The 25481-nt window shown below is 46.5% G+C and overlaps 1 protein-coding gene across 1 annotated transcript in view; it reads left to right on the forward strand.

Annotated features, from left to right (window-relative positions):
- The first annotated feature begins 7614 nt into the window (after positions 1-7614).
- The window catches only part of LOC144479888 (V-set and immunoglobulin domain-containing protein 10-like 2), a 74079-nt gene continuing 56212 nt past the window's right edge, over positions 7615-25481 (forward strand). The window contains exons 1-3 of the mRNA XM_078198927.1: positions 7615-7687; positions 12699-13052; positions 24090-24368. Of these exons, the coding sequence (XP_078055053.1) occupies positions 7615-7687; positions 12699-13052; positions 24090-24368 (706 nt within the window). The remainder of the gene's footprint in view (positions 7688-12698; positions 13053-24089; positions 24369-25481) is intronic.

The raw sequence follows: 25481 nt of genomic DNA on the forward strand, positions 1-25481 counted from the left end.
AAGTGGGCACTTGTGCAGGTTAGGGTAGATTGGCCATGCTAAATTATCCTTTAGTGTCCAAAGATATGCAGCTTGGGTGAATTGGCCATGCTAAATTGCCCCTTAGTGTCCAAAGATGTGCAGGTTAGGTGGATTGGCCATGCTAAATTACCCCTTGGTGTCCAAAGATATGCAGATTAAGTGGATTGGCCATGCTAAATTGCCCCTTAGTGTTCAAAGGTGTGTAGGTTAGGTGGATTGGCCATGCTAAATTACCCCTTGGTGTCCAAAGATATGCAGATTAAGTGGATTGGCCATGCTAAATTGCCCCTTAGTGTTCAAAGGTGTGTAGGTTAGGTGGATTGGCCACGCTAAATTGCCCCTTAGTGTTCTAAGGTGTGTAGGTTAGGTGGATTGGCCATGCTAAATTGTCCCTTAGTGTCCAAAGGTGTGTAGGTTAGGTGGATTGGCCGTGCTAAATTACCCCTTAGTGTCCAAAGATATGCAGATTAAGTGGATTGGCCATGCTAAATTGCCCCTTAGTGCCCAAAGATGTGTAGGTTAGGTGGATTGGCCATGCTAAATGCACGAGGTAATGGGGATACAGCAGAGTGGGAGGGCTTGGTGGGATGCTCTTTTGTAGAGTCAGTGCAGACTTGATGGGCTGAATGGCCTCCTTCTGCACTGTAGGAATTCTCTGGTTCCATGGAGTTTAAGGGTTGGTGTCTGATATTCCACAACACAGGATTGTTTACCTTTTCCCCATTCTTTCTTCCCAGTGATATAGAAGAATTGACAGCCTTGCAAATTCTTTCATTGTGACCTGAAACTCGTTGCATGATCTCGAAGTACATTTGAACCCTAGTCCTATTGTACCATTTGGCGCCCAAACGATTAATATAACAATTTGTCATTAGACTTTCTTTAGATCTGCTTTGTTGAACAATTGCAGGATATAATTTTGCGTTCTGTTCATTCTTAGAACTTAATTATGATGCCATTGGAGTTTGGTATTTGGCAATTATGATCAAATGATAGAGCTGAGGCTGTTTGAGATACAGCTGAGCAATATCCCTAGGCATTAATAACATGGATGGTTAATACCAGCCAGGACACTCGAGAATCAAGCTGAATGATTTATTATTGTTTGCTTCAGTTTTCTGATAGATCTGAGGCTTCATTGGATGTATGCCAACTGTGTGAAACTGGAGCTTGAGTCCCTACAAAGAAAAGAGCAGTGGTAAAGTTATATTTTCTCACGGTAGTGACACTTGCTGTACAAGAATTCAGAATGTGGAGTCCAATTGAGCAAAAGGTGGTAATTTAATTGGAGCTTGCAATGATTCTAGATCTTTTTTTTGGTGATCGGCTTGTGTGGTCTGCGTGTCATTGTGTAAACCTATCTGTCTCCAAGGGGCCTGTTGTCAAGGCAATCTGTGGGTGGGTGAAGAGTTTGGGTTACTTGGCAGACAAGGACTAGGCCTTGAGGATGTCACTGAGAATGACCACACTTGTATTGTATATGTTCATAGAATCATAGAACCCCTACAGTACAGAAGGAGGCCATTTGGCCCATCGAGCCTGCACCGACAACAATCCCACCCTATCCCTGTACCCCACATATTTACCTTGCTAATCCCCCCCGAAACTAGGGGCAATTGAGCATGGCCAATCCACCTAACCTGCACATCTTTGGACTGTGGGAGGAAACCGGAGCACCCGGAGGAAACCCACACAGACATGGGGAGAATGTTAGCTCTTACTTCCAGTGTTCAACCCTCTGCCAACACTGTCAATGCTTTCGGTGATTACGCCACACCCTGTATTACGAATAGGTTCATCGATCAGATGCATGGTGACTCCAGGACCTGAGTGTTGCTGTGACACTTACCAAACACAGAACAAGCTGATCGCCAGTGTTACATTGAACTTACCATCATTTAGCCCAATGCGTCTATTCTAGCATCTAGCCTGTTCACACAAGTAGGGTTGTCAACTGCAATTTAATGTGTTCCTGGAGGTTTCACCACATGACTTCCCCTCGCACATGCTCCAGTCATTAGTCGGCCAACACATCCACCCTTGTGACGCACTGTCTTCCTACGTCAATTGGAAAGCAAAAAGATTCATTACCCAACTAATCCATAGAATCCCTACAGTGCCGAAGGAGGCCATTCGGCCCATCGAGTCTGCTCTTACTCTCCAAAAGAGCATCTTACCTAGGCCCGATCCCTGTAACCCCAGGTATTTACCCCGCTAATCCCCCTAACCTACACATCTTAAGATACTAAGGGTCAATTTAGCATGGCCAATCCACCTAACCCTTTGGACTGTGGGAGGAAACTGGAGCACCTGGAGGAAACTCATGCAGACATGGGGAGAACGTATAAACTCCACACAGACAGCGAGCCAAGGCCAGAATTGAACCTGGGTCCCTGGCACTGTGAGGCAGCAGTGCTAACCATCCCAATTAGATGATGTTTGACTGTCAGCCAAATAATCTTTTATCCACACTTTCAATCTTTTTATATCCAGTAGAGAGAAATGATCAAAGAAAATGACAAAAACCAATTGTTTTAAATGTCCCGACCAGATTTCTGCTTAGCCCTGACCTGGAGATTGATCTCCAATCCTGGAGACTCCAGGCCACTCCCGGGGAATTGGCAACCCAAGATTCCTCCCACTCTATTGACTTCACCTCACCCAGGCAAGAAGTTCTCTTCCTTTTTGTCTCAGGCACATATCTAACTCCCACTGAAACGCAGTGCTCACATCTATCACATTCTCACCACTCTCCGGGTAAAGGCGTTTCCCCTGAATTCACTATCAATTTATTCGTGGCTATCCTATCTTTAGTTTTGGATTCCCCACACAAGTGAAAACATCTTCTTTATCTATACACTATCAAACACCTCCAGAAATTTGAAGACCTCTATTAGGGCAGCCGCCTTTTAATAAAGAAGGAACAGGTGAAAGTTGGGCAGACCTGACATTCCCCGGGTTTCTGCATTCACTATACAACTGGTTTCCTCTAGTTGTCCATTCACCCAAAGCATGCAGGTCAGCACTTGTTGTTTAATTTATTATTATCTAATTTATTATTTCATCTTGGGTATTGCTGGCTAGGCCAGCATTTATTGCTCATACTGAATTGCCCTCGAGAAAATGGGGCCTTCTTGAACCACTGCAGTCCCTGTGGTAACATTGGATAATCTCAGGATATTTTTAAAGCACTGCTAATATCCCAAAGCCCTTCACAGCCAGCTTTGTTATATTACAGCTTGGAAAGAGTCCAGAGGAGGTTCACAAGAATGATCCCAGGAATGAAGAGCTTGTTGTATGAGGAACGGTTGAGGACTCTGGGTCTGTACTCGTTGGAGTTTAGAAGGATGAGGGGGGATCTTATTGAAACTTACAGGATACTGCAAGGACTGGATAGAGTGGACGTCGAGAGGATGTTTCCACTAGTAGGAAAAACTAGAACCAGAGAGCATAACCTCAGGCTAACAGAACAGAGATGAGGAGAAATTTCTTCAGCCAAAGAGTGATGAATCTGTCGAACTCTTTGCCGCAGAAAGCTGTGGACAGGTCATTGAGTGTCTTTAAGACAGAGATAGATAGGTTCTTGATTAATAAGGGGATCAGGGGTTATGGGGAAAAGGCAGGAGAATGAGGATGAGAAAAATATCAGCCATGATTGAATGGCAGAGCAGACTTGATGGACCGAGTGGCCTAATTCTGCTCTTATGTCTTATGGTCTTATGGTCTTATATCGGGAATGGCTCTAAGGCAGTGATCTAATCTTGGCGCTAGGTGATGGCGATACCAAGTCTCAAGCTTCAGTCTCAAAGACCCATGAGATCAGCTAAACCCCTCCATTAGGTTCCTGTAACTTATCATCAGTTATCCTTAATTTCAGATACATCTCACAGTATGGAAATGTACTCAAAATCCTATAGTGACTGTGACAAGATAAACCATCCTGTTTTGACCTTCTTGACCTCTCTGCAAATTTTGCTAGGTTTGACCACACTATCTTTCTCCAACACCTCTCCAATGCTATCCAGCTGGGTGGGGCTGCTCTTGCCTGGTTCCATTCTTATCGACCTGATCATAACCAGAGATTTACTTGCAATGACTTCTCTTCCTGTTCCCACACGCTTATTTCTGAATTTGTCCCCATTGGTCGATCTTTGGCCCCCTCTTCCTTCTCATCTACATGTTGCCTGTCTGAAACCGCAGCACGGGTTTTCACATATACCCTGACAATACCCAGCTCCACCTCTCCACTGTTGCTAAATTATTGGACTGTTTAGTCGGCATCCCGTACTGGGTGAGTATAAAGGCCAGAATCTCCGACCACGCCGTGGTTGGGATTCCTCCGGTCCCACTGCAGTGAATGGAGATTTAGCTGAGTGTCATGTTTTCTGTTCTCACTGTTAGTGGGAGTGGGGCGTGAACAGCCGGAGAATTCTGGCCTAAGATTCCTTCAATTAAATAATGGGATGATTGAAGCCACTGTTTTCAGTCTCTGCTCCAAACTCCATCCTCAACCCCCCCTCCCTGGCATCAGTCTGAGATTAAGTCAACCTGTTCACAACTTCGGTGTCACATTTGACCTTGAGATGAGCTTATAGCTAGCTATTTACACCATCTCCAAGATTAATGGGGCGACACGGTGGCACAGTGGTTAACACTGCTGCCTCACAGCTCCAGGGGCCTGAGTTCGATTCCCGGCTTGGGTCACTGTCTGTGTGGAGTCTGCATATTGTTTGTGTGGGTTTCCTCCGGGTGCTCCAGTTTCCTCCCACAGTCCAAAGATGTGCGGGTTAGGTGGATTGGCCATGCTAAATTGCCCCTTAGTGTCAGGGGGACTAGTAGGGTAAATATTTGGGGTTACAGGGATAGGTCCTGGGTGGGATTGTTATCGGTGCGGACTCGGTGGGTCGGATGGCCTCCTTTAACACTGTGGGGATTCTATGATCACCTATTTCCAGCTCTGTAACAGCACCCAGCTTTACCCCTGTCACAGCCAGTCCGCTGCTGAAAACCACATCCAGATGTTTGTTACCTCCACAGACAACTATTCCAAAGCACTCGTGGCTGGCCTCCCACATTCTAAATCCAACATCCTGCTGCCCATATTTGTGCTCACACCAATGTCACTAATCTACACTGGCTCACAGTCAACCAGCACCCTCACTTTAAAATTATCATTATTTCTTTCAAATCCATCCATGGAGTCCCCTTTCCCTCTCTCTGTAACCTCCTCCAGCCTCGCAACCCACCGAGACATCTGACCTCTGATTTGCCAACTTGAGCACCCGCTGACTTCAATCTCTCCATCATAGGTCACCACGCCCTCTGCTGCCTAATCCCAAAATTCTTGGGGTTCCCTTGCTGAACCTCTCCACTTCTCTTTCTTCTTTAAAGATGCTTCTTAAAATCTATCGCTTTGGTGGATCGTTGGTGGTTCGTTGTCTAATTTTGCCATACAATGCTCTGTGGGATATTTCATTATGTTAATGATGCATGTAAATGCAAATCAGGATCATAAAATCCCTGCTAATCCCCCTGACGCTAGGGGCAATTTACCATGGCCAATCACCTAATCTGCACATTTTTGGACTGTGGGAGGAAACCGGAGCACCCGGAGGAAACCCACGCAGACACGGGGAGAATGTGCAAACTCCACACAGACAGTGACCCGAGGCCGGAATTGAACCATGATCCCGGGCACTGTGAGGCAGCAGTGCTAACCACTATGCCACCACGCCGTCCATTATTATTGTTGCTAAACCGCTAGCTGAGATTCCAGCTTGTGACTCACTCCCACACATACAGCAACTGAACAGCTGAATTAGATTTCAGTCTGTTATACACTCCTTTAATATTGAGTATAAATAAATCATACGAGTATACATGTGATTTGGGACCAGGAGTAGGCCATTTGGCCCCTCGGGCCTGCTCCTACACCATTCAATGAGATCATGGCTGATCTGATTGTAATCTCAACCCCACATTCCCTCCCACCCCCAATAACCTTTCACCCTCTTGTTAATCAAGAATCTATCCAGCTCTGCCTTAATAAGATTCAAAGACTCTGCTTCCACTGCCTTTTGAGGAAGAGAGCTCCAGAGACTCATAACCTTCTGAGAGAAAAGATTTCTCCTCATCACTGCCTTAAATGAGCGACCCCTTAGTTTTAATCAGTGACCACTAATTCTAGATTCTCCCATAAGAGGAAACATCCTCTCCACATCCACCCTGTCAATACCCCACTGGATCATAGAGGTTTTGATCCAGTCACCTCTTACTCTTCCAAATTCCATCAGATACAACCCTGACCTCTCCAACCTTTCCTCGTAAAACAACCCCACTCATTCCTGGTATTCGTCTAGTAAATCCTCCTGAATGTATTATTGTATTTTAACATTTATTTATTCGTGTCACAAGTAGGTTTAAATTTACACTGCAATGAAGTTACTGTGAAAATCCTCTAGTCGCTACACTCTGGCGCCTGTTCAGGGACTGTGGTGAACCACTGTAGTATTGTCTGTTTGTGTGATATGTCTGGACATGCCCCTGCTGCCTCAATCCGGGACTCCACCCTTCTCTGCGACTGCTCTCCGCCCCTTTTGCCTCAGTTCAGATTAGCTATCAGTTTGGGTGTGCTCCAATTCTTTCGTAAATAAAAGCCTGTTATTTCCCAACAACAAATCTTTGCATAATCAATGGTGCATCAAGTACATTGACGGAAAATTTAGCTTGGCCAATGCATCTAACCAGCACATCTTTCGGACTGTGGGAGGAAACTGGAGCATCCGGAGGAAACCCATGCAGACATGCAGAGAATGTGCAGACTCCACACAGACAGTGACCCGAGCCAGGAATCAAACCCGGGTCCCTGGGGTTTTAAGGCAGCAGTGCTAACCCCTGTGCCACTGTATATATAAATCTCTCAACCCCTGATTAGATAGATACCAGCTTGTATCTCATTCTTATTTTAACCTTGTAACGAGCATTATGTTCAACTGCATGAGGCCTTTTGCCCAGTTTATACCCAGGGTTCTCCCATCAATTATGGATTCATTTTCATGGGAGCAAGTGACACAGTTGAGGAAGGACAGAGGTGAGGGAAAAGTGTTTCTCTGAGGGGCCAGTGATAAGCACTAAGTGGAGCGAGGAGCACAAACATCTTGGGAATTCCACACGGTGAAGGGTGACTTCTCCTGAAATTGGCTAAATGTCCCCGAGTTAGATTCTGATTTGATTTATGTTGGAATTGATGGAAGTAATCAGACAAATGACTGGGACCGAGGGGAAAGGTTTACCTCTGCATAATAGATAGACTGACAGCACATTGGTAAACAGACACTGCATTATCAAAGAAGGGTCGATGAATAATTCAGAGTCAATCTGAGAAGCTTGCAAGTGCCTCATGTTCCATGGGTCACGTTTGCCTGAGTCAGTGCAGATACTTCACCGTGATTGCTCACACCGGACCCCTGGGCAAAATGTACGGAGGATGGAAATGTGGAGGAGAGGATTGAGATAGGTTGCTCAGGGCCGCTGATCCTGCCAGCACGTTGGTCAAAAGCGGGTGTTCACATCCTGCAGCAGCATGGTCCAGAAATGGGTGATGGATTGACTCGGAAATTTCAAACCCAGTTTCGGTTTCTCTGGATTCTTGCCCCGCTGGCCCTAGGTAAGGTCTGGGGTAAGATCTGGGGTAAGATCTGGGGTAAGATCTGGGGTAAGATCTGGGGTAAGATTTGAGGCAGGGTTTGTCTGCTGCCCAAACCCCTGGGAAAGTAATTTTGAAGTTATAGCGCAATAGGATGAAATATAGTTTTAAGGCTCATCCTTTCAAACCTGACTGTTTCCTTCCAACACAAATAATGAAGTGTGTAAATGTACTGAGTGCTGTTGCAGGGGGATGTTCTGCAGTGTGTTTGTGTTTGGAAATGTCTAGCAATACTATAATTGCTTTACATTACAGGGAAGCAGTATGGTGCACTGGGGGTAAAACTCACACTTCTAGCAACTTTCACTGGGGTTGGAATATAGCCCAGAGTTAAGTGTCTTCTCTGTTGGCCGTAAGGATTATGTCGGGGGGCAAGAGGCTTCAAGCGCAACTAGACCTTAAATAAATTCACCCCTGGCTCTCTATCCCCTCTCCCACCACCAATGCCCCTGGCTCCATCCACCAGAATAGTTAATGAAATCCATTCTCTGGATTGGGTGACTTTGGGCAATGCCAAACTTGTAAATACATCCTCCTTATCTATTTGTATCCGATCCAATGTCTCTCCTACCCTCTCCCTTCCTGTGACATTGTTAGAGTCCTGTTCTTTAGTGAAGACACGCAAAAGATTAATTTCCTATCTTAATGATGTCCCCTTTGTTTACTGGATGGCACGGTGGCGCTGCTGCCTCTCAGCACCAGAGACCAGGGTTCAATTCTCAGCTTGGGTCACTGTCTGTGTGGAGTTTACGTGTTCTCCCCGTGTCTGCGTGGGTTTCCTCCGGGTGCTCCGGTTTCCTCCCACAGTTCAAAGATGTGCAGGTTAGGTCGATTGGCCATGCTAAATTGCCCCTTAGTGCCAGGGGGATGAGCTAGGGTAAATGCATGGGGTTATGGGGATAGGGCCTGGGTGGGATTGTGGTCGGTGCAGACTCGATGGTCTCCTTCTGCACTGTAGGATTCTATGATGATTCTCCACAGGTGGGCCTTTTTTGTCTATCATTTAGCTGTTTCACTAGTTCACCTTTGATTCCAATCCACCAGGGCCAGATCCCTTTATACCATATCAAAATGAGCCCTCTTCCCAGCGAATTTTATCAGATTTGATTCTTCCATGTCATTTTCCATGACCATTCTAATCTTCATGATATTGTGATCACTTTTTCCCAAATGCTCCCCTACTGAAACATGCTGCATTGCCTTATTTCCTTCCCTAGAATGAGGTTCAGTACTGCTTCCTTTCTCAATGTGTACATAGATCCAAAATGTTCTCCTGAGCGAATATTCAAGAATTAAGGAATTCTCCCCCTACTTTCCCTGTTAATTTCTCAGTTTATATAGGAGAGGTTGAGTGGGTTGGGCCACTCATTGGAGTTTAGAAGAATGAGAGGTGACCTTACTGAGACTTATAGAATTCTCAGGGAGCTTAACAGGGTGGATGATGAGAGGTTATTTCCCGTTATGTGAGAGTCTAGGACCCGAGGGAATAATCTCAGAGTACGGGGTCCCCCGTTTGAGGCAGAGATTATGAGGAATTTCTTCATTCAGGGGGGAGTGAATCTGTGGAATTCTTTTCCAGAGAGGGCTGTAGAGGCTGGGTCATTGAGTTTGTTCAAGGTTGAGATAGATAAGATTTTTAATCAGTAAGGGAATCACGGATAATGGGGATAAGACTGGTAAATGGAATTGAGGATTATCATATCAGATCAATCATGATCTCATTGAATGGCAGAGCAGATTCGATGGGCTGAATGGCCTACTCCTGCTCCTATGTCTTATGGTTTTATAGTTAATAGTTGAACTTCCCCATTCTCAGTAACCTCTAATTTTTAGAGTTTTCTTCTCTATATCACTCCCAATGTTTGGTGACCTATAATGAACACTCAACGCGTGACATTGAGAGTAATCCCAGGATCATTGCCTTTGAGGTTCTGCTCCATAACTTCTGAAATTCTGACCACAGGGCCACAATCTTTTCCTCGCCCATGTCATTGGACCCCAATGGACCACGACTTTGGTTGTTTCCCTCTAAATGTTCTGCACCCCCTCAACAATGTCCCTTACCTTGACACCAGGGGGACAGCACAGGACGCATGTCAATGGATGGAGAAGTGCTTGACTATCGTTGAAGAAAGCGACACTTTGTTGAAGCTTTACACCTTGCACTCATCAGGACAAATCAGAACAATACCAATGTAAGGGAAAACAACATCTTGGCAAATTCGCTACCAATCGGGCTAACTTTCCAAACAATCAGCATCCTTTTCTCAATCAGTATAAATTTGTTGCTTTCCCTGACATTGGTATTCTTGCAAAGTTTCCTGATGAGTACAAGATGAAAAGTTTCGACAAAGTGTCTCTTTTTCCAGCTTTACTCAAGTTCTGTACTGCCAAATGACTATTGAATCCCATGTGACAACTGCAGGTCTGCACTTTGCTGCCACTCTCTCCGTGACCCTGCAGACAGGTTCTGGACTGCAGTCTGCTGAGGTGTTGTCCCTCTCATTCAGCACTGAAAACAGGTCTGAGGGTGTCATAGTTCCGGAACATTCCTGCGCTGCCGGCTGAAGCTCTCAGCTTTCTGCAGTGCCTCCAGCAGATTTTCAAAATGTAGAAAGGAGAGGCGATGGCCTGGTGGTATTATCGCTAGATTATTAATCCGGAAGCTCAGCTGGGGACCCGGGGTTCGAATCCCACCACGGCAGATGGTGGAATTTGAATTCAATTCAAAATATCTGGAATTAAGAATTTACTGATGACCATGAAACCATCGTTGATTGTTGTAAAAACCCATCTGTTTCACTGATGTCCCTTTAGGGAAGGAAATCTGCCATCCTTACCCAGTCTGGCCTACATGCGACTTCAGACCCAGAACAATGTGGTTAACTTTCAACTGAAATTGCCGAGCAAGCCACTCAGTTCAAGGGCAATTAGGGATGGACAAGCAGCCATTTCCCACGAGTGAATTAAAAAAACCCTGAGCTCTAGTTCGAGTAGATGATCACTGGATGTCACGTGTGATCATCCAGGACATTCAAAGCACTCTGGGTTTCCACATTACATCAGAATTTCAGATAACAGGTTGTAGCTATCCCATCATTCTACGTAAATTAATTACTTAGTGTTATATCAATGTTGTATCGCCTTAACTGGGCGGCACGGTGGTTAGCACTGCTGCCTCACAGGGCCAGGATCCCGGGTTCAATTCTGCCTCGGGTCACTGTCTGTGTGGAGTTTGCACATTCTCCCCATGTCTACGTGAGTTTCCTCCGGGTGCTCCGGTTTCCCCCTACGATCCAAAGATGCACGGGTTAGGTTGACAGGCTGTGCTAAATTGACCTGAGTGTCAGGGGAGTTAGCAGGGTAAATGTGTGGGGTTGTGGGGATAGAGCCCAGGTGGGATTGTGGTTGGTGCAGACTTGATGGGCTGAATGGCCTCCTTCTGCACTGTAGAGATTCTATGAACTCCTTTTATTTACTACTTATTCATTATTTATTGTTTTTGTTTATTATTGCTTACTTAATATTGTTAGCATTATTATTTATTGATCGTTCATTATAATTCAGAACCTTTTAATGTTGCTACATGCTACTTAATTAATTTTAGTTTTAGCTGCTTAGATTGAATTAGATTCTTGAATTACTTATTTATATGTTTATTTATTTTCTGTTACGCTTGATTTAAGTTACTCATTCCCTACCCGCTCTGCTTTGAATTCCCACTCACACGAAAATCCCGTTGTTACTCTGTTCACCGATTCACTCTCGGTTTAGCTCACATATGGGTGTGTGCAGTATTGAGCTCCACACAATAGGAAGAATGTTGTGCCAGTAAAGAAGGTACAGCCAGGGTAGATTCACTAGGATGCTGCCTGGTATGAACAGGTACAAACACAAACTGAAATCATTTATCAGTATCACAAGTAGGCTTATTTTAACACTGCAATGAAGTTACTGTCAAAATCCCCTAGTTGCCACACTCCGCCGCCTGTTCGGGTACACTGAGGGAGAATTTAGCATGGCCAATGTACCTAACCGGCATGACTTTCGGACTGTGGGAGGAAACCGGAGCACCTGGAGGAAACCCAGGCAAACATGGGGAGAATGTGCAGACTCCACACAGACAGTGACCCAAGCCGGGAATCAAACCTAGGTCCCTGGCTCTGTGAGGCAACAGTGCTAACCACTGTGCCACCGTGCCTCTTCAGATGTAATCAAGCAATACTCCAGAATCTTGACCCATCCACCTTCATTGTTTAAGAAAATCTTGAACAATTGGGGCTGCTATCCATAGAATCTCTACAGTGCAGAAGGAGGCCATTTGGCCCATTGAGTCTGCACCGACTCTCCAACAGAGCATCTTACCCAGGCTCACCGCTCTGCCCTATCCCCATAACCCCCACACATTTATCCCCCTAATCCCCCTAACGTACATATCTTTGGAAGCTAATGGGAAATTTAGCATGGCCAATCAACCTGACCCACACATCTTTGGGCTGTGGGAGGAAACTGGAGCACCCGGAGGAAACCCACGCAGACATGGGGAGAACGTGCAAACTCCGCATGGATTGTCACTCAAGGCCAGAATTGAACAGGGGTCCCTGGTGCTGTGAGGCAGCAGTTCTAACCACTGTGCCACCATGCCGTCCATGCTTCCTTCCCCTTTAAGCATTTACATTTCCTCTGCATCCATCTTTCATTGTTACTCTTGTCCTCTCACTCCCTCTTTCGTCTTTCACATCATTCCGTTTGTTGTTTAATCTCTCCTGCCTGCCACTTGATCACTGATCTTCCTTTTATTCTTTCCCTGCGCTGTAAATCCTGTTAACTCTCTAACATCTTCCAGTTCTGTGGAAAAGTCACGGAGCTGAAATGATAATTTTGTTTCTCTCCCCCCCGCTGATGTTACCCGACCTTCCCAGCATCCCAAACGTTTAATTTTTGAATGTAACTGGGTCTCTTTCTGACTCAGGGTTGGATATCCTGGATCCCGAGGAGGTCACGTACATCGAGAGCCAGGTGAAAGGGGTCATAGGTCGATCTGTGATCCTGGAATGCGGCCAGACTTTGCCCACCATTTACATTTGGGGTTTTACTAGACCTGGCTTCAGTGACATCCGTGCGGTCCTGTACAACTATGGAATGGGCCCCAAGCTGCAGAAAATGGCCTCCATGTTTGGTGATGTGAAGGTCCTCTCTGATAGTGCGTCCCTGGTCATAGACAACCTGCAACTCGCTGCTGAGGGAAGATTCACGTGTCAAAGTTTGTACGACACCAACGACGGGGCAAAACTTATCTACATCTTCGTCAGGTTACATGTTCTGGGTGAGTTTGAGATTTTAATTCTTTAGCACAGTAACTTTACAATAACTTCATTGCAGTGTTAATGTAAGCCTTACTTGTGACTAACAAATAAACTTTACTTTACTTTAAAATAAGGAGAATGCAACCAACCATCTCCACCCGCACCACCCCCCACCACACCCCGTGACACAAAATCAAGATACAGAATACTGATTAGAATGCGAATCCCTACAGCCAGCCAGGTCTTAAAGATACAGACAATGTGGGTGGAGGGAGCATTAAACACAGGTTAAAGAGATGTGTATTGTCTCCAGACAGAACAGCTAGTGAGAACAGCTGGCTGTAGGGATTCGCATTCTAATCAGTATTCTGTAACATGATTTTGTGTCGCTGTGCCCTGTTTGAGAGCACATTTCCACTCCATCTGACGAAGGAGCAGCGCTCCGAAAGCTTATGGTATTTGCTACCAAATAAACCTGTTGGACTTTAACCTGGTGTTGTGAGACTTCTTACAGGGGAGGTCCCAGAGGATTGGAGAATAGCCAATGTTGTTCCTTTGTTTAAGAAGGGTAGCAAGAATAATCCAGGTAATTACAGGCCGGTGAGCCTTACATCAGTGGTAGGGAAATTATTGGAGAGGATTTTTCGAGACAGGATTTATTCCCACTTGGAAATAAGTGGACGTATTAGTGAGAGGCAACGTGGTTTTGTGAAGGGGAGGTCGTGTCTCACAAACTTGATCGAGTTTTTTGAGGAAGTGATGAAGATGATTGATGAGGGTAGGGCAGTGGATGTTGTCCACATGGATTTCAGGAAGGCCTTTGACAAGGTCCCTCATGGCAGACTGGTGCAGAAGGTGAAGTTGCATGGGATCAGAGGTGAGCTGACAAGATGGATACAAAACTGGCTCGGTCAAAGAACACAGAGGGTAGCAGTGGAAGGGTGCATTTCTGAATGGAGGGCTGTGACAAGTGGCGTTCCTCAGGGATCAGTGCTGGGACCTTTGCTGTTTGTAATATCTATAAATGATTTGGAGGAAAATGTAACTGGTTTGATTAGTAAGTTTGCAGACGACACAAAGGTTGGTGGATTTGCGGATAGCGATGAGGACCAACAGAGGATACAGCAGGATATAGATCAGTTGGAGACTTGGGGCGGAGAGATGGCAGATGGAGTTTAATCCGGACAAATGTGAGGTAATGCATTTTGGAAGGTCTAATACAGATAGGAAATATACAGTAAATGGCAGAACCCTTAAGAGTATTGATAGGCAAAGGGATTTGGGTGTACAGGTACACAGATCACTGAAAGTGGCAATGCAGGTGGAGAAGGTAGTCAAGAAGGCATACGGCATTCTTGCCTTCATCAGCCGGGGCATTGAGTTTAAAAATTGGCAAGTCATGTTGCAGCTTTATAGAACCTTAATTAGGCCGCACTCGGAATATAGTGTTCAATTCTGGTCGCCACACTACCAGAAGGATGTGGAGGCTTTGGAGAGGGTACAGAAAAGATTGACCAGGATGTTGCCTGGTATGGAGGGCATTAGCTATGAGGAGAGGTTGGAGAAACTTGGTTTGTTCTCACTGGAACGATGGAGGTTGAGGGGCGACCTGATAGAAGTCTACAAGATTATGAGAGGCATGGACAGAGTGGATAGTCAGAAGCTTTTTCCCAGGGTGGAAGAGCCAATTACTCAGGGGCACAGGTTTAAGGTACGAGGGGCAAGGTTTAAAGGAGATGTACGAGGCAGATTTTTTACACAGAGAGTAGTGGGTGCCTGGAACTCGTTGCTGGGGGAAGTAGTGGAAGCGGATACGGTAGTGACTTTTAAGGGGCAGCTTGACAAATACATGAATAGGATGGGAATAGAGGGATATGGTCCCCAGAAGGGTAGGGGATTTTAGTTAAGTCGGGCAGCATGGTCGGGTGCTTGGAGGACCGAAGGGCCTGTTCCTGTGCTGTAATTTTCTTTGTTCTTTGTTCTTTGTTCTGTCCAAAGTTGTGCCGGTTAGGTTGACTGGCCATGCTAAATTGACCCTAGTGTCAGGGGGATTAGTAGGGTAAATATGTGGGGTTACGGGAATAGGGCCTGGGTGAGATTGTGGTTGGTACAGACTCAATGGGCCGAATGGGCTCTTTCTGTACAGTAGAGATTCAATTATTCTGTTTGGCCGCGATTGGAACATGACCTCTTGGCCATCAACTCCTGGGGTGGGACTCGAACTTGAAGCTTTTGGCTCAGAGGCAGGGATGCTACCCATCATGTCACAAGACCTCCACAATTTACTGTACTTATCCTTTAAAGAACATTCCGGAACCGAAACAGAATGAGCAGCCTTTCCGTGATTTGTTTAGAACAAACCTTTTGTACAAACATTGACTAACTGGAAACAACAGTAAGAAGTTTAACAACACCAGGTTAAAGTCCAACAGGTTTATTTGGTAGCAAAAGCTAGGTGGCTTTTGCTACCAAATAAACCTGTTGGACTTTAACCTGGTGTTGTTAAACTTCTTACTGTGTTTACCCCAGTCCAACGCCGGCATCTCCACATCATAACTGGAAACAACCCATTGCTCAATCCAGCCTGTTCCCCACTCAACTGTGAAGCCTCACACCTCCCAATATCTGTAGCTGTAAGCTGGCAGACCTCCCTGGCATTGCTCATGTTAAGTCGGAAGGTTCATTGTTTGATCAGAGGGTGTGATGCAATGTTCTGGAGCTGTAAGTAAACTGGCTTGTTGTAAATGGGCACATCCTGAGGTTAACTCGTGTTCAGTTACTGTTATTGAGGGTTTTCTTTGTGGGAAGATTAATCAGGAGCTTGCAGATGTTGTAGTTCTAACATGTTGTTCCCTGGGTGGTTTCTGTACATAGTGAATGTTTACTATTAGCTTCTCTGTACATCTCCAAAAATGGCACAGAAATAGAACTCGGTACATGCAACATATCAGTCATGATGAACATTTTTATAAATTAGAATCAGAGAGTCATAGAGTTCTACAGAAAAGGCCCTTCAGCCCATTGCGTCTGCCCCAGTCAAAAATAACCACCCAATTATTCTAATCCCATTTTCCAGCACTTCGTCCATAGCTTTGTATGACTTGGCATCTCAAGTGCCCGGCTAAATACTTCTTCCATGTTATGTGGGTCTCTGCCTCCACCATCCTTTCAGGCAGTGAGTTCCGGACTCCCACCACCCTCTGGGTAAAAAAGCGTTCCCTCACATCCCCTCTTAAACATCCTGTCCCTTACCTTAGATCTATGCCCCCAAGTCATTTATCCCTCCATCAAGGGGAAAAGTTTCTTCCTATCTGCTCTATCTATGCCCCTCATCATTTTATACATCTCAATCATTTCCCCCCTCAGTCTCCTCTGCTCCAGGGAAAACAACCCCAGTCTATCCCATCTCTCTTCATAACTAAAACTCTCCAGCCCAGGCAACAACCTGGTAAATCTCTTCTGCACCCTTTCCAGTGCTATCACATCCCTCCTACAATGTGGATTCCAGAACTGCACACAACACTCCAGCTGCGGCCTAACCAATGTTTTATATAATTTCAGCATAACCTCCCTATTCTTAAACTCTTTGCCTCAGCTGATGAAGGCAAGTGTACCGTATGCCTTCTTAATGACCTCTCCTGCTACCTTAAGGGACCGGTGTACATGTACACCATGGTCCCTCTGATCCTCAGTGCTTCCCAGGGTCCTGCTGTTCATCATGTATTCCCCTGCCTTGTTTGTCCTGCCCAAGTGCACAACCTCACACTTATCCAGCTTGAATTCCATTTGCCACTGATCAACCCATCTGGCCAGCTTGTCTATACCTTCCTGTAATCTAAGGTTATCCTCCTGACTATTTACTACCCTACCAATTTTTGTATTATCTGCGAACTTATTGATCAACCCTCTACATTCAAGTCAAAATCATTTATATAAACCACAAGCAGCAAGGGTCCAACATGCCCTTAGTGTCCTGAAATGTGTAGGTTAGAGGGATTAGTGGGAAATATGTAGGGATATGGGGGTAGGGCTTGGGTGGGATTGTGGTCGGTGCAGACTCGATGGGCCGAATGGCCTCTTTCTGTACTGTAGGGTTTCTATGATTTCTATGAACATTGATCTCTGCAGGACCCCACTGAACAAAGTCTTCCAGTCAGAAAAGCATCTCTTGGCCATCACTCTGCTTCCTGCCACTCAACCAACTCTGGATCCAATTTGCCAAACTTCCTTGGATCACATGGGCTTTTACCTGGTTATCAGTCTCCCATGTGGGACCTTAACAAAAGCCTTGCTGGAGTCCGAGAAGACGACGTCAAGTGCATTGCCCTCATCTACCCACCTGGTCACCTCTTTGAAAAATACAACCAAATTGGTCAGACATGACCTCCCCTTAACAAAACCATGCTGACTATTCTTGATTAATCCCTGCCTTTCCAGATTCAGATTAATTCTATCTCTGAGAATTGCTTCCAATAGTTTCCCCACCATTGAGGTTAGACTGACTGGCCTGTAGAGTCCTGGTCTGTAGAATCATAGAATTTTACAGCAGCGAGGGAGGTATAGACTACCCAGCTAGTCCATTCTCCAGCCCTACCTCCATAACCCGCTAAACTCATCACTCTCAAATATGTATCCAGCTCTCTTTTGAAACCTCCTATGGAATCTGCCTCCACCACTCTCGCAGGCAGCGCATTCCAAATCCCAGCAACTCTCTGAGTGAAGAAGTTTCTCCTCATCTCACTCCTAGCTCTCTTGCTGACCCTCTTGAAATTGTGACCCCTAGTCACTGACACACCAACTAGTTGATACAGAATATCCTCTTTACCCTGTCAACATTGTTCATGATTTTGAACACCTCAATAAGGTCACCTCTTAATCTTCGCTGTTCCAAGGAGACAAAGCCCAATTTCTCTAATTTTCCTTTGTATCTAAGCTTCTTCATTTCTGGTATCCTCCCTTCTTGAATAATGGTCCCACATTGGCTGTCCTCCAGCCCCTGGCACCTCTCCTGTTGTGGAGATGCCGGCGTTGGACTGGGGTGAACACAGTCTGTGCACTGTTTGAGAGCACATTTCCACTCCATCTGACGAAGGAGCAGCGCTCCGAAAGCTTATGGTATTGCTACCAAATAAACCTGTTGGACTTTAACCTGGTGTTGTTAAAACTCTTAGTGACCTCTCCTGTGGCCAGAGAGGAATTGAAAATTATTGTCAGTGTCCCTGTTATTTCCTCCCTTGCCTCACTCAGCAGCCTGGGATACATTCCATCCGGCCCTGGAGGTTTATCTACTTTAAAGCCTGCCAGACCACTCAGAACCTCTTCACCGTCGATGTTAATTTCTTTAATTGTACCACAGTCCTCCCTCTATCCCCACATTGTCTCTCTCACTAGTGAACACTGACACAAAATATTCATTTAGAACCTTACGTACAACCTCCGACTCCACACACAAATTACCACCGTGGTCCTTACTGTGCACTACTCTTTCCCTAGGTATCCTTTCACCCTTAATGTAAAACAACTTAGGATTTTCCTTTATTCTACCTGCCAGTATCCTTTCATGTCCCTTTTTGCTTTCCTAATTTTCTTTTTAAGTAACCTCTTGCACATTCTATATTCCTCCAGGGTTTCTGCTGTATTGAGCCCTTGATGTCTGCCCTTTTTGTCTTTATCCAGTGCTGTATAACCCTCGATATCCAGGGCTCACTGAATTTGCTGGTCCCACCCTTTTTCTTTATTGGAACATGTTGGCCTTGTACCCTCCCTCTTTCCTTCTTGAATGCACCCCGCTGTTCTGATACAGATTTACCCAAAAAGTACCTGTTCCATTTCACTCTGGCCAAATCGTATCTGATCTCATTAAAATCAGCCTTAGCCCAGTTTAGAATTTTGATTTCAGGCCCATTCATGTCCTCTTCCATAACAATCTTGAATCTAACCGAGTTATGATCGCTTTCTGCAATATGCTCCCTCACTGATACTTTAACCACTTGCCCAGCTTTGTTACCTAAATTTAAGTCCAGGACTATCCCCCTGTCTTGTAGGGCCTACTACATACCAGCTTACAATGTTGTCCTGGGTAAATTTTAGGAATTCCGTTCCCTCTAAGCTTTTCACACTATGACTAGCCCAGTTAATGTTGGGCAAGTTGCAATCCCTATTATCACTACCCTATTACGTTTACACTTCTCTGAAATTTGTCTACATATCTGCTCTTCTGTTTCTCTCGGACTGTTAGGGAGCCTATAGAACACTCCCAGCAATGTGATTACTCCTCTGTGGTCTTTATGTTCTACCCATATGGCCTCATTTGAAGAGCCTTCTGAGATATCATCCCTCCTCCTGCAGTAATCGAATCCCTGATCAAAACTGCGATACCCCCTCCTCTTTTACCTCCTTCCCTGTCTTGTCTGATGATCCTAATCCTGGAATATTGAGCTGCCAATCCTGCCTCCCGCTCAACCATGTCTCAGTGACAGCAAACCTCCATGTATTAATTTGTGCCTCAACTCATCTGTTCGTCAGACTCCTTGTATTAAAATAAATTCCATCCACTCTTGCCAAACTCCTTTGTGCCTTAATTAGCCTATAACTTCTATGCCTTCCTCACTCACTTGCTCTCTCGTCTAATTTTGGCTGCACATGTGTCCCTGCTGAACCTTCTCTCAGGATCCCACGCTCCTGCCAAGTTAGTTTAAACTCTCCCCAACAGCACTGGCAAACCTCCCTGCAAGGATGCTAACCAATCAGCCACAGGGTGAACGATAGTAAGTGAATCACTTGACAGGATTCTTATACAATCTATAAGGCCTGGATTAGCAATTAAAACTGGGTACAATCTGTATGGCGAGCATTCAAGATGCACCAGAACAGCACTGACCAATAAGTCTCATCACCCTCCAGGAAGCAATGTGGTATTCCTTTGGCTCCCTTGCAGCTTGTTGGGGTCTAGTTTCCCTCCCCTCAGTTTTCCCTCTGCCTTCCATCGTTCTTCTTCATCCACCTCCTTGTCCCTTTCCTGCCATTGTGAGCCCTCACCCTTCCTGTCCCCCTCCTTTCACCACCCTCCATCCACATTGCCCCTCTTCCCTTTGTCAGGCCTCACCCTACCCCTGGGCCTCATGTCGTATTTCACCCCCGGTTAAATTCTGACCTTTGTCGCGGTGGCTGCATGAATCCTGCAGCACATTCCTTTCCAGATAGACACTGGTGTGTGGCACTCTCGGGGTGGGGTTGGAGGGGGTGGGGGGTGGGGGGGGGGGTGGGGGGTGGGAGGTGGGGGAGTGGGGTGTGGGGTTGGAGGGGGTGGGGGGTGGGGGGGGGGTGGGAGGTGGGGGAGTGGGGTGTGGGGGGGTGGGGGGTGGGGTGGGGGGTGGGGTGGGGGTTGGGGGGGGAGTGCGGGGGGGTGGGGGGGAGAGGAGACCCCTGTACTCTCCCAACCCTACACCTGACTCGATGACACAGGAAGGTCCATGGGTCCAGCAGCACGGACTGTCCATGAAGACCAGCTCAGCATGGAGATGGAGGCAGGAATCGTTCTGGCCCGGCAGAGTGGTTTCCAGTTTGCAGTTTATTTATTAGTGTCACAAGTAGGCTTACATTAACACTGCAATGAAGTTACTGTGAAAATCCCCTAGTCGCCACACTCCGGCGCCTGTTCGGGTACAGTGTACAATGCGTCAGGAGCAGTGCAGCACTATGGCAGTGTGGCACTCACCCCGAAGTCTCTAGTGAACTGAAGACCATCTTGTGTGTGCCACCCTTAAGCAATCAGGTTTTAGACCGACATGACTTCCCGCTGGCATGAGGCAAGATTGAAAGGTCTGATGGGGCACCAGTTAGCAGTTGTTTTAATGAGCATTCATGAGATGCGAATTAATGCAAATAGCATTCACGCCACCAGCCAATGGGCAGACTGACCCGCCATTAACCCGCCATTGGGAGAATTGCCATGTGATTTTACACCGGCGGGTTTCTGACATTTTGGCTCCTGCCAAATTCTCTGCTCCCGCCCCCCACTGAGCCCACCGCAGGCGGGATGGGAGAATCCCGGCCAATGTTTCAGCTCATTGTTCGGGATTTTCGGCTTCCATACTTCTCGGGTGAGTTTGTTTGACGGGAGCAGAAAATCACCCGAGAATCCCAAATTGTGTTTTATGTTGGTGGGAAGTCTCATCTCTGCTCCCCTCGCCAGTGACATAATGGGAACCCCATTAGAATAAATTTGCATGTCATTATCAGGGTGCTATATCTGATTCTCCAGCCCCATTATCCATTCACACCGGTGTCAGTGCATGCCGCTATGGATTACAATTGCTCTCCCATGGTATGCATCTGGCAGGCAGACCTGCCGGAGGAGCTCAGGTGAGTGCATTGCTCACGGGGGAGAGTGTCAGGAGGCAGTGCCAGGGGGCAGTGCCAGGGGGCAGTGCCAGGGGTAATTCCAGAGATCAATGCCAGAGAACAATTCCTGGGGAGTGCCAGGGGACAGTGCCGGGGTGGTTGCACGGAGGGGTGGATGCAAGGTGTGGGGGTTTGCATTTTAAGTTTTGTGCGTCAGGGCAGCCTTTAAAAATGGCGCCCCGATCTTTAAGAAACAAAGTTGCTGTCAGGATGGGCTCAACCAGAGAGTCCTCTCCTCCAGCATGACATCATGGGATCATTCCCCTTCAACCTTTATGTACTACGTTGCCAAGCAACATGATGAGAAGGCTGCCACTGGGGCGGATGGCTTCAATGCTGCTTTTCCCACCCGCTGCCACATTGCACAAACACAGGTAAAACTCCACCTCCTGACTTTTCATCAGAACTGATGAACACTGGGGATCTGTCAGAACATAAGAACATAAGAAATAGGAGCAGGAGTAGGCCATCAAGCCCCTCGAGCCTGCCCCACCATTCAACAAGATCATGGCTGATCTGAGGCGAATCAGTTCCACTTACCCGCCTGCTCCCCACATCCCTTAATTCCCTTATCGATCAGAAATCTATCTACCCGTGATTTAAACATATTCAACGAGGTAGCCCACTTCAATGGGCAGAGAATTCCAGAGATTCACTACCCTCTGAGAGAAGAAGTTCCCCCTCAACTCTGTTCTGAACCGGCCCCCACTTATTTTGGGGCTGTGCCCTCTCGTTCTGGTTTCCCTTCTAAGTGGAAAGAATCTCTCTACCTCTACCCTATCCAGCCCCTTCATTATCCTATATGTCTCTATAAGATCACCCCTCAGCCTTCTAAACTCCAACGAGTACAGACCCAATCTGTTCAATCTCTCCTCATAAGCTACACCCCTCATCTCCGGTATCAACCTGGTGAACCTTCTCTGCACTCCCTCCAAGGCCAATATATCCTTTCGCAAATAAGGGGACCAAAACTGCACACAGTACTCCAGTTGCGGCCTCACCAGTGCCTTGTATAGTTGCAGTAAGACCTCCCTGCTTTTATATTCTATCCCCCTCACGATAAAGGCCAACATTCCATTCGCCTTCTTGATCACCTGCTGCACCTGCAGACTGAATTTTTGCGATTCGTGCACAAGGACCCCCAGGTCCCTCTGCACAGTAGCATGTTGTAATTTTTCACCATTTAAATAATATTCCAATTTACTATTATTTCTTTTGAAGTGGATAACCTCACATTTGCCAACGTTATACTCCATCTGCCAGATCCTCGTCCACTCGCTCAGCCTATCCAAATCTCTCTGCAGACTTTCCGCATCTTCCACGCAATTCGCTTTCCCACTCATCTTCGTGTCATCAGCAAACTTTGATACCCTACACTCAGTCCCCTCCTCCAGATCATCTATTTAAATGGTAAACAGCTGAGGGCCCAGCACCGATCCCTGCGGCACGCCACTGGTCACCAACTGCCAACCAGAAAAGCACCCATTTATTCCAACTCTCTGCTTCCTGTTAGATAGCCAATCCCCAATCCACACCAACACCTTACCCCCAACTCCGTGTACCCCATCTTCTGCAGTAACCTTTTGTGAGGCACCTTATCGAATGCCTTCTGGAAATCTAAAAACACCACATCCACCGGTTCCCCTCTGTCAACCGCACTACTCACATCTTCATAAAAATCCAGTAAATTCGTCAAACACGACTTTCCCTTCATGAATCCATGCTGCGTCTGCTTGATCGAACCATTCTTATCCAGGTGCTCTGCTATTTCCTCTTTAATGATGGACTCCAGCATCTTCCCAACTACGGACGTTAAGCTAACCGGCCTGTGGTTATCCGCCTTTTGTCTACTTCCTTTTTTAAACAGCAGTGTAACAGTAGCTGTTTTCCAATCAGCCGGCACTACCCCAGAGTCCAGCGAATTTTGATAAATGACTACTAACGCATCTGCTATTACCTCAACCATTTCTTTCAGTACCCTGGGATGCATTCCGTCTGGGCCCGGGGACTTGTCTACCTTCAGTCCCATTAGTCTACCAAGCACTACCTCTTTAGTAACAGTAATTGTATTAAGAACCTCACCTCCCACCAACTCTCGATCTGTAATATTCGGTAAACTATTTGTGTCTTCCACCGTGAAGACCGACACAAAGAACTTATTTAAAGTCTCAGCCATTTCCTCATTATCCACTATTAAATCCCCCCTCTCGTCCTCCAAGGGTCAGGGTTTTAAACAAGTAAAGAGAAAGAGACAGGGAGAAGGCTGGCAATGAGCAAGAAGAGTGGAGGACAGGAGAGGGTTAATCAGCTCAATGGACAATGGTGCGAGTCAAAAAAAGATGGGAATGGGACAGATAACGAAATGAAAGGTGGGTCTGGAGGTGGGGGAAATGGTAATAGCAGAATCATTAATGTTTTATAACAGTGGGAGCAGAGGTTGTGAACTGAAATTGTTGAACTCAAGGTTGAGTTCTACAAAGCGGCTGACTGGCAGATGAGCTATTGTTCCATGAACTTACAATGAACCTCATTGGGAATCTGCAAGGGAAACGGTGTACCAGGCTTAGAGCCAGGAGGTTTTCGAACTGAACACGCAGAGGTGGAAGATGTTAGCTCGCTCTGTGGAAATAACCAGGTTCCTTTTACTTTAACAGTTCCAATTTCCAAACCATCCGTCCAGATGAGCCTCTCGGCTCCGGTTGAAGGGTCTGCGATTTCGATTTTGTGTTCTGTGGAGAATGGAACCGGTCCCCTGGAATACGTCTGGAACAGGCAGGCAGCTCTGTCCAGAAGTCCCGTTAACATTAGTGAGAGCTCGGACAGTCTGCTGAACCTGACCTCAGTAAACAGGAACCACACCGGCTGGTACACCTGCACCGCTAAGAATGAGGTGAATGAAGAGACCAGTGACCGCGTCTGGCTCGATGTCATCTGTGAGTTCCTTTCGTTACTCAGACTGAAGACTTTACAGAATTTACAGTGAAAGGCTCGTCAAATTAAATTTGACTTTGTGCCCAACTGGTTGCTTCACAGCGTCAGGGACCCAGGTTCGATTCTGGCCTTGGTATCTGCGTGGAGTCTGCATGTTCTCCCCATGTCTGCATGGGTTTCATCCGGATGCTCTGATTTCCTTCCATAGTCCAAAGATGTGCAGGTTAGGTGGTTTGGCCATGTTAAATGCACAGGGTTACGGGAATAGGGCCTGGGCAAGATGCTCTTTCAGAGAGTCGGTGCAGGATCAATGGGACCAATGGCCTCCTTCTGCATTGTATGGACTCTATTCTAGTTAGCTGGTTTCTCTCTACTGTGGAAACAGGAGTAACACCAGGCCCTGGGAAAAGCTCCCTCCCCGATATTCTGTGCAACTGGCTCCAATTGAGGCATCTCAAAGTCTGCATTGATCTGCTGGCTCTTATTGGTTTGAATCATAGAATCCCTACTGTGCAGAAGGAGGCCATTCGGCCCATCGAGTCTACATTGACTCCCCGAAAGACCACCTCACCCAGGTCCTCCCTCTGCCCTATCCCATATCTCCTAACTCTACATTTACCATCGCTAATCCACCTAACACACACATCTTTGAACTGTGGGGGGAAACGGGAGCACCCGGAGGAAACCCACGCAGACACGGGGAGAATGTGCAAACTCCACACAGACAGGCTGGTATTGAACCTGGGTCCCTGGTGCTGTGAGGCAGCAGTGCTAACCACTGTGCCACCATTTGCTGCTAGTTTTTATTGCTATTGATCAAGATGTATCTATAGATGTCAGCTGTGGCTCAGTGAGTAACCCTGCCTCCTCTGTGTCAGAGATAAATGGATTCAATTCCCACTCAAATAACTTGTACACAAAATCTAAGCTGACATTTCAGTGCTGGAGCTAAGTACTGGAGCACTTGGGTTTCCTCCGAGTGCTCCAGTACTTAGGGAGTGCAATCCTGTCAGAGTTGCCCTTCTTTGGGTGGGAAGTCAAACCAGTGCCCTGCCTGCTCTGTCAGGTAGATCCTAGGGCATTATTTTTAAAGAAAGAGGAGGACTTCTCCCTGG

This window comes from Mustelus asterias, chromosome 27, assembly GCF_964213995.1.
Source record: "Mustelus asterias chromosome 27, sMusAst1.hap1.1, whole genome shotgun sequence".
In the NCBI taxonomy this organism is placed as follows: Eukaryota; Metazoa; Chordata; class Chondrichthyes; order Carcharhiniformes; family Triakidae; genus Mustelus; species Mustelus asterias.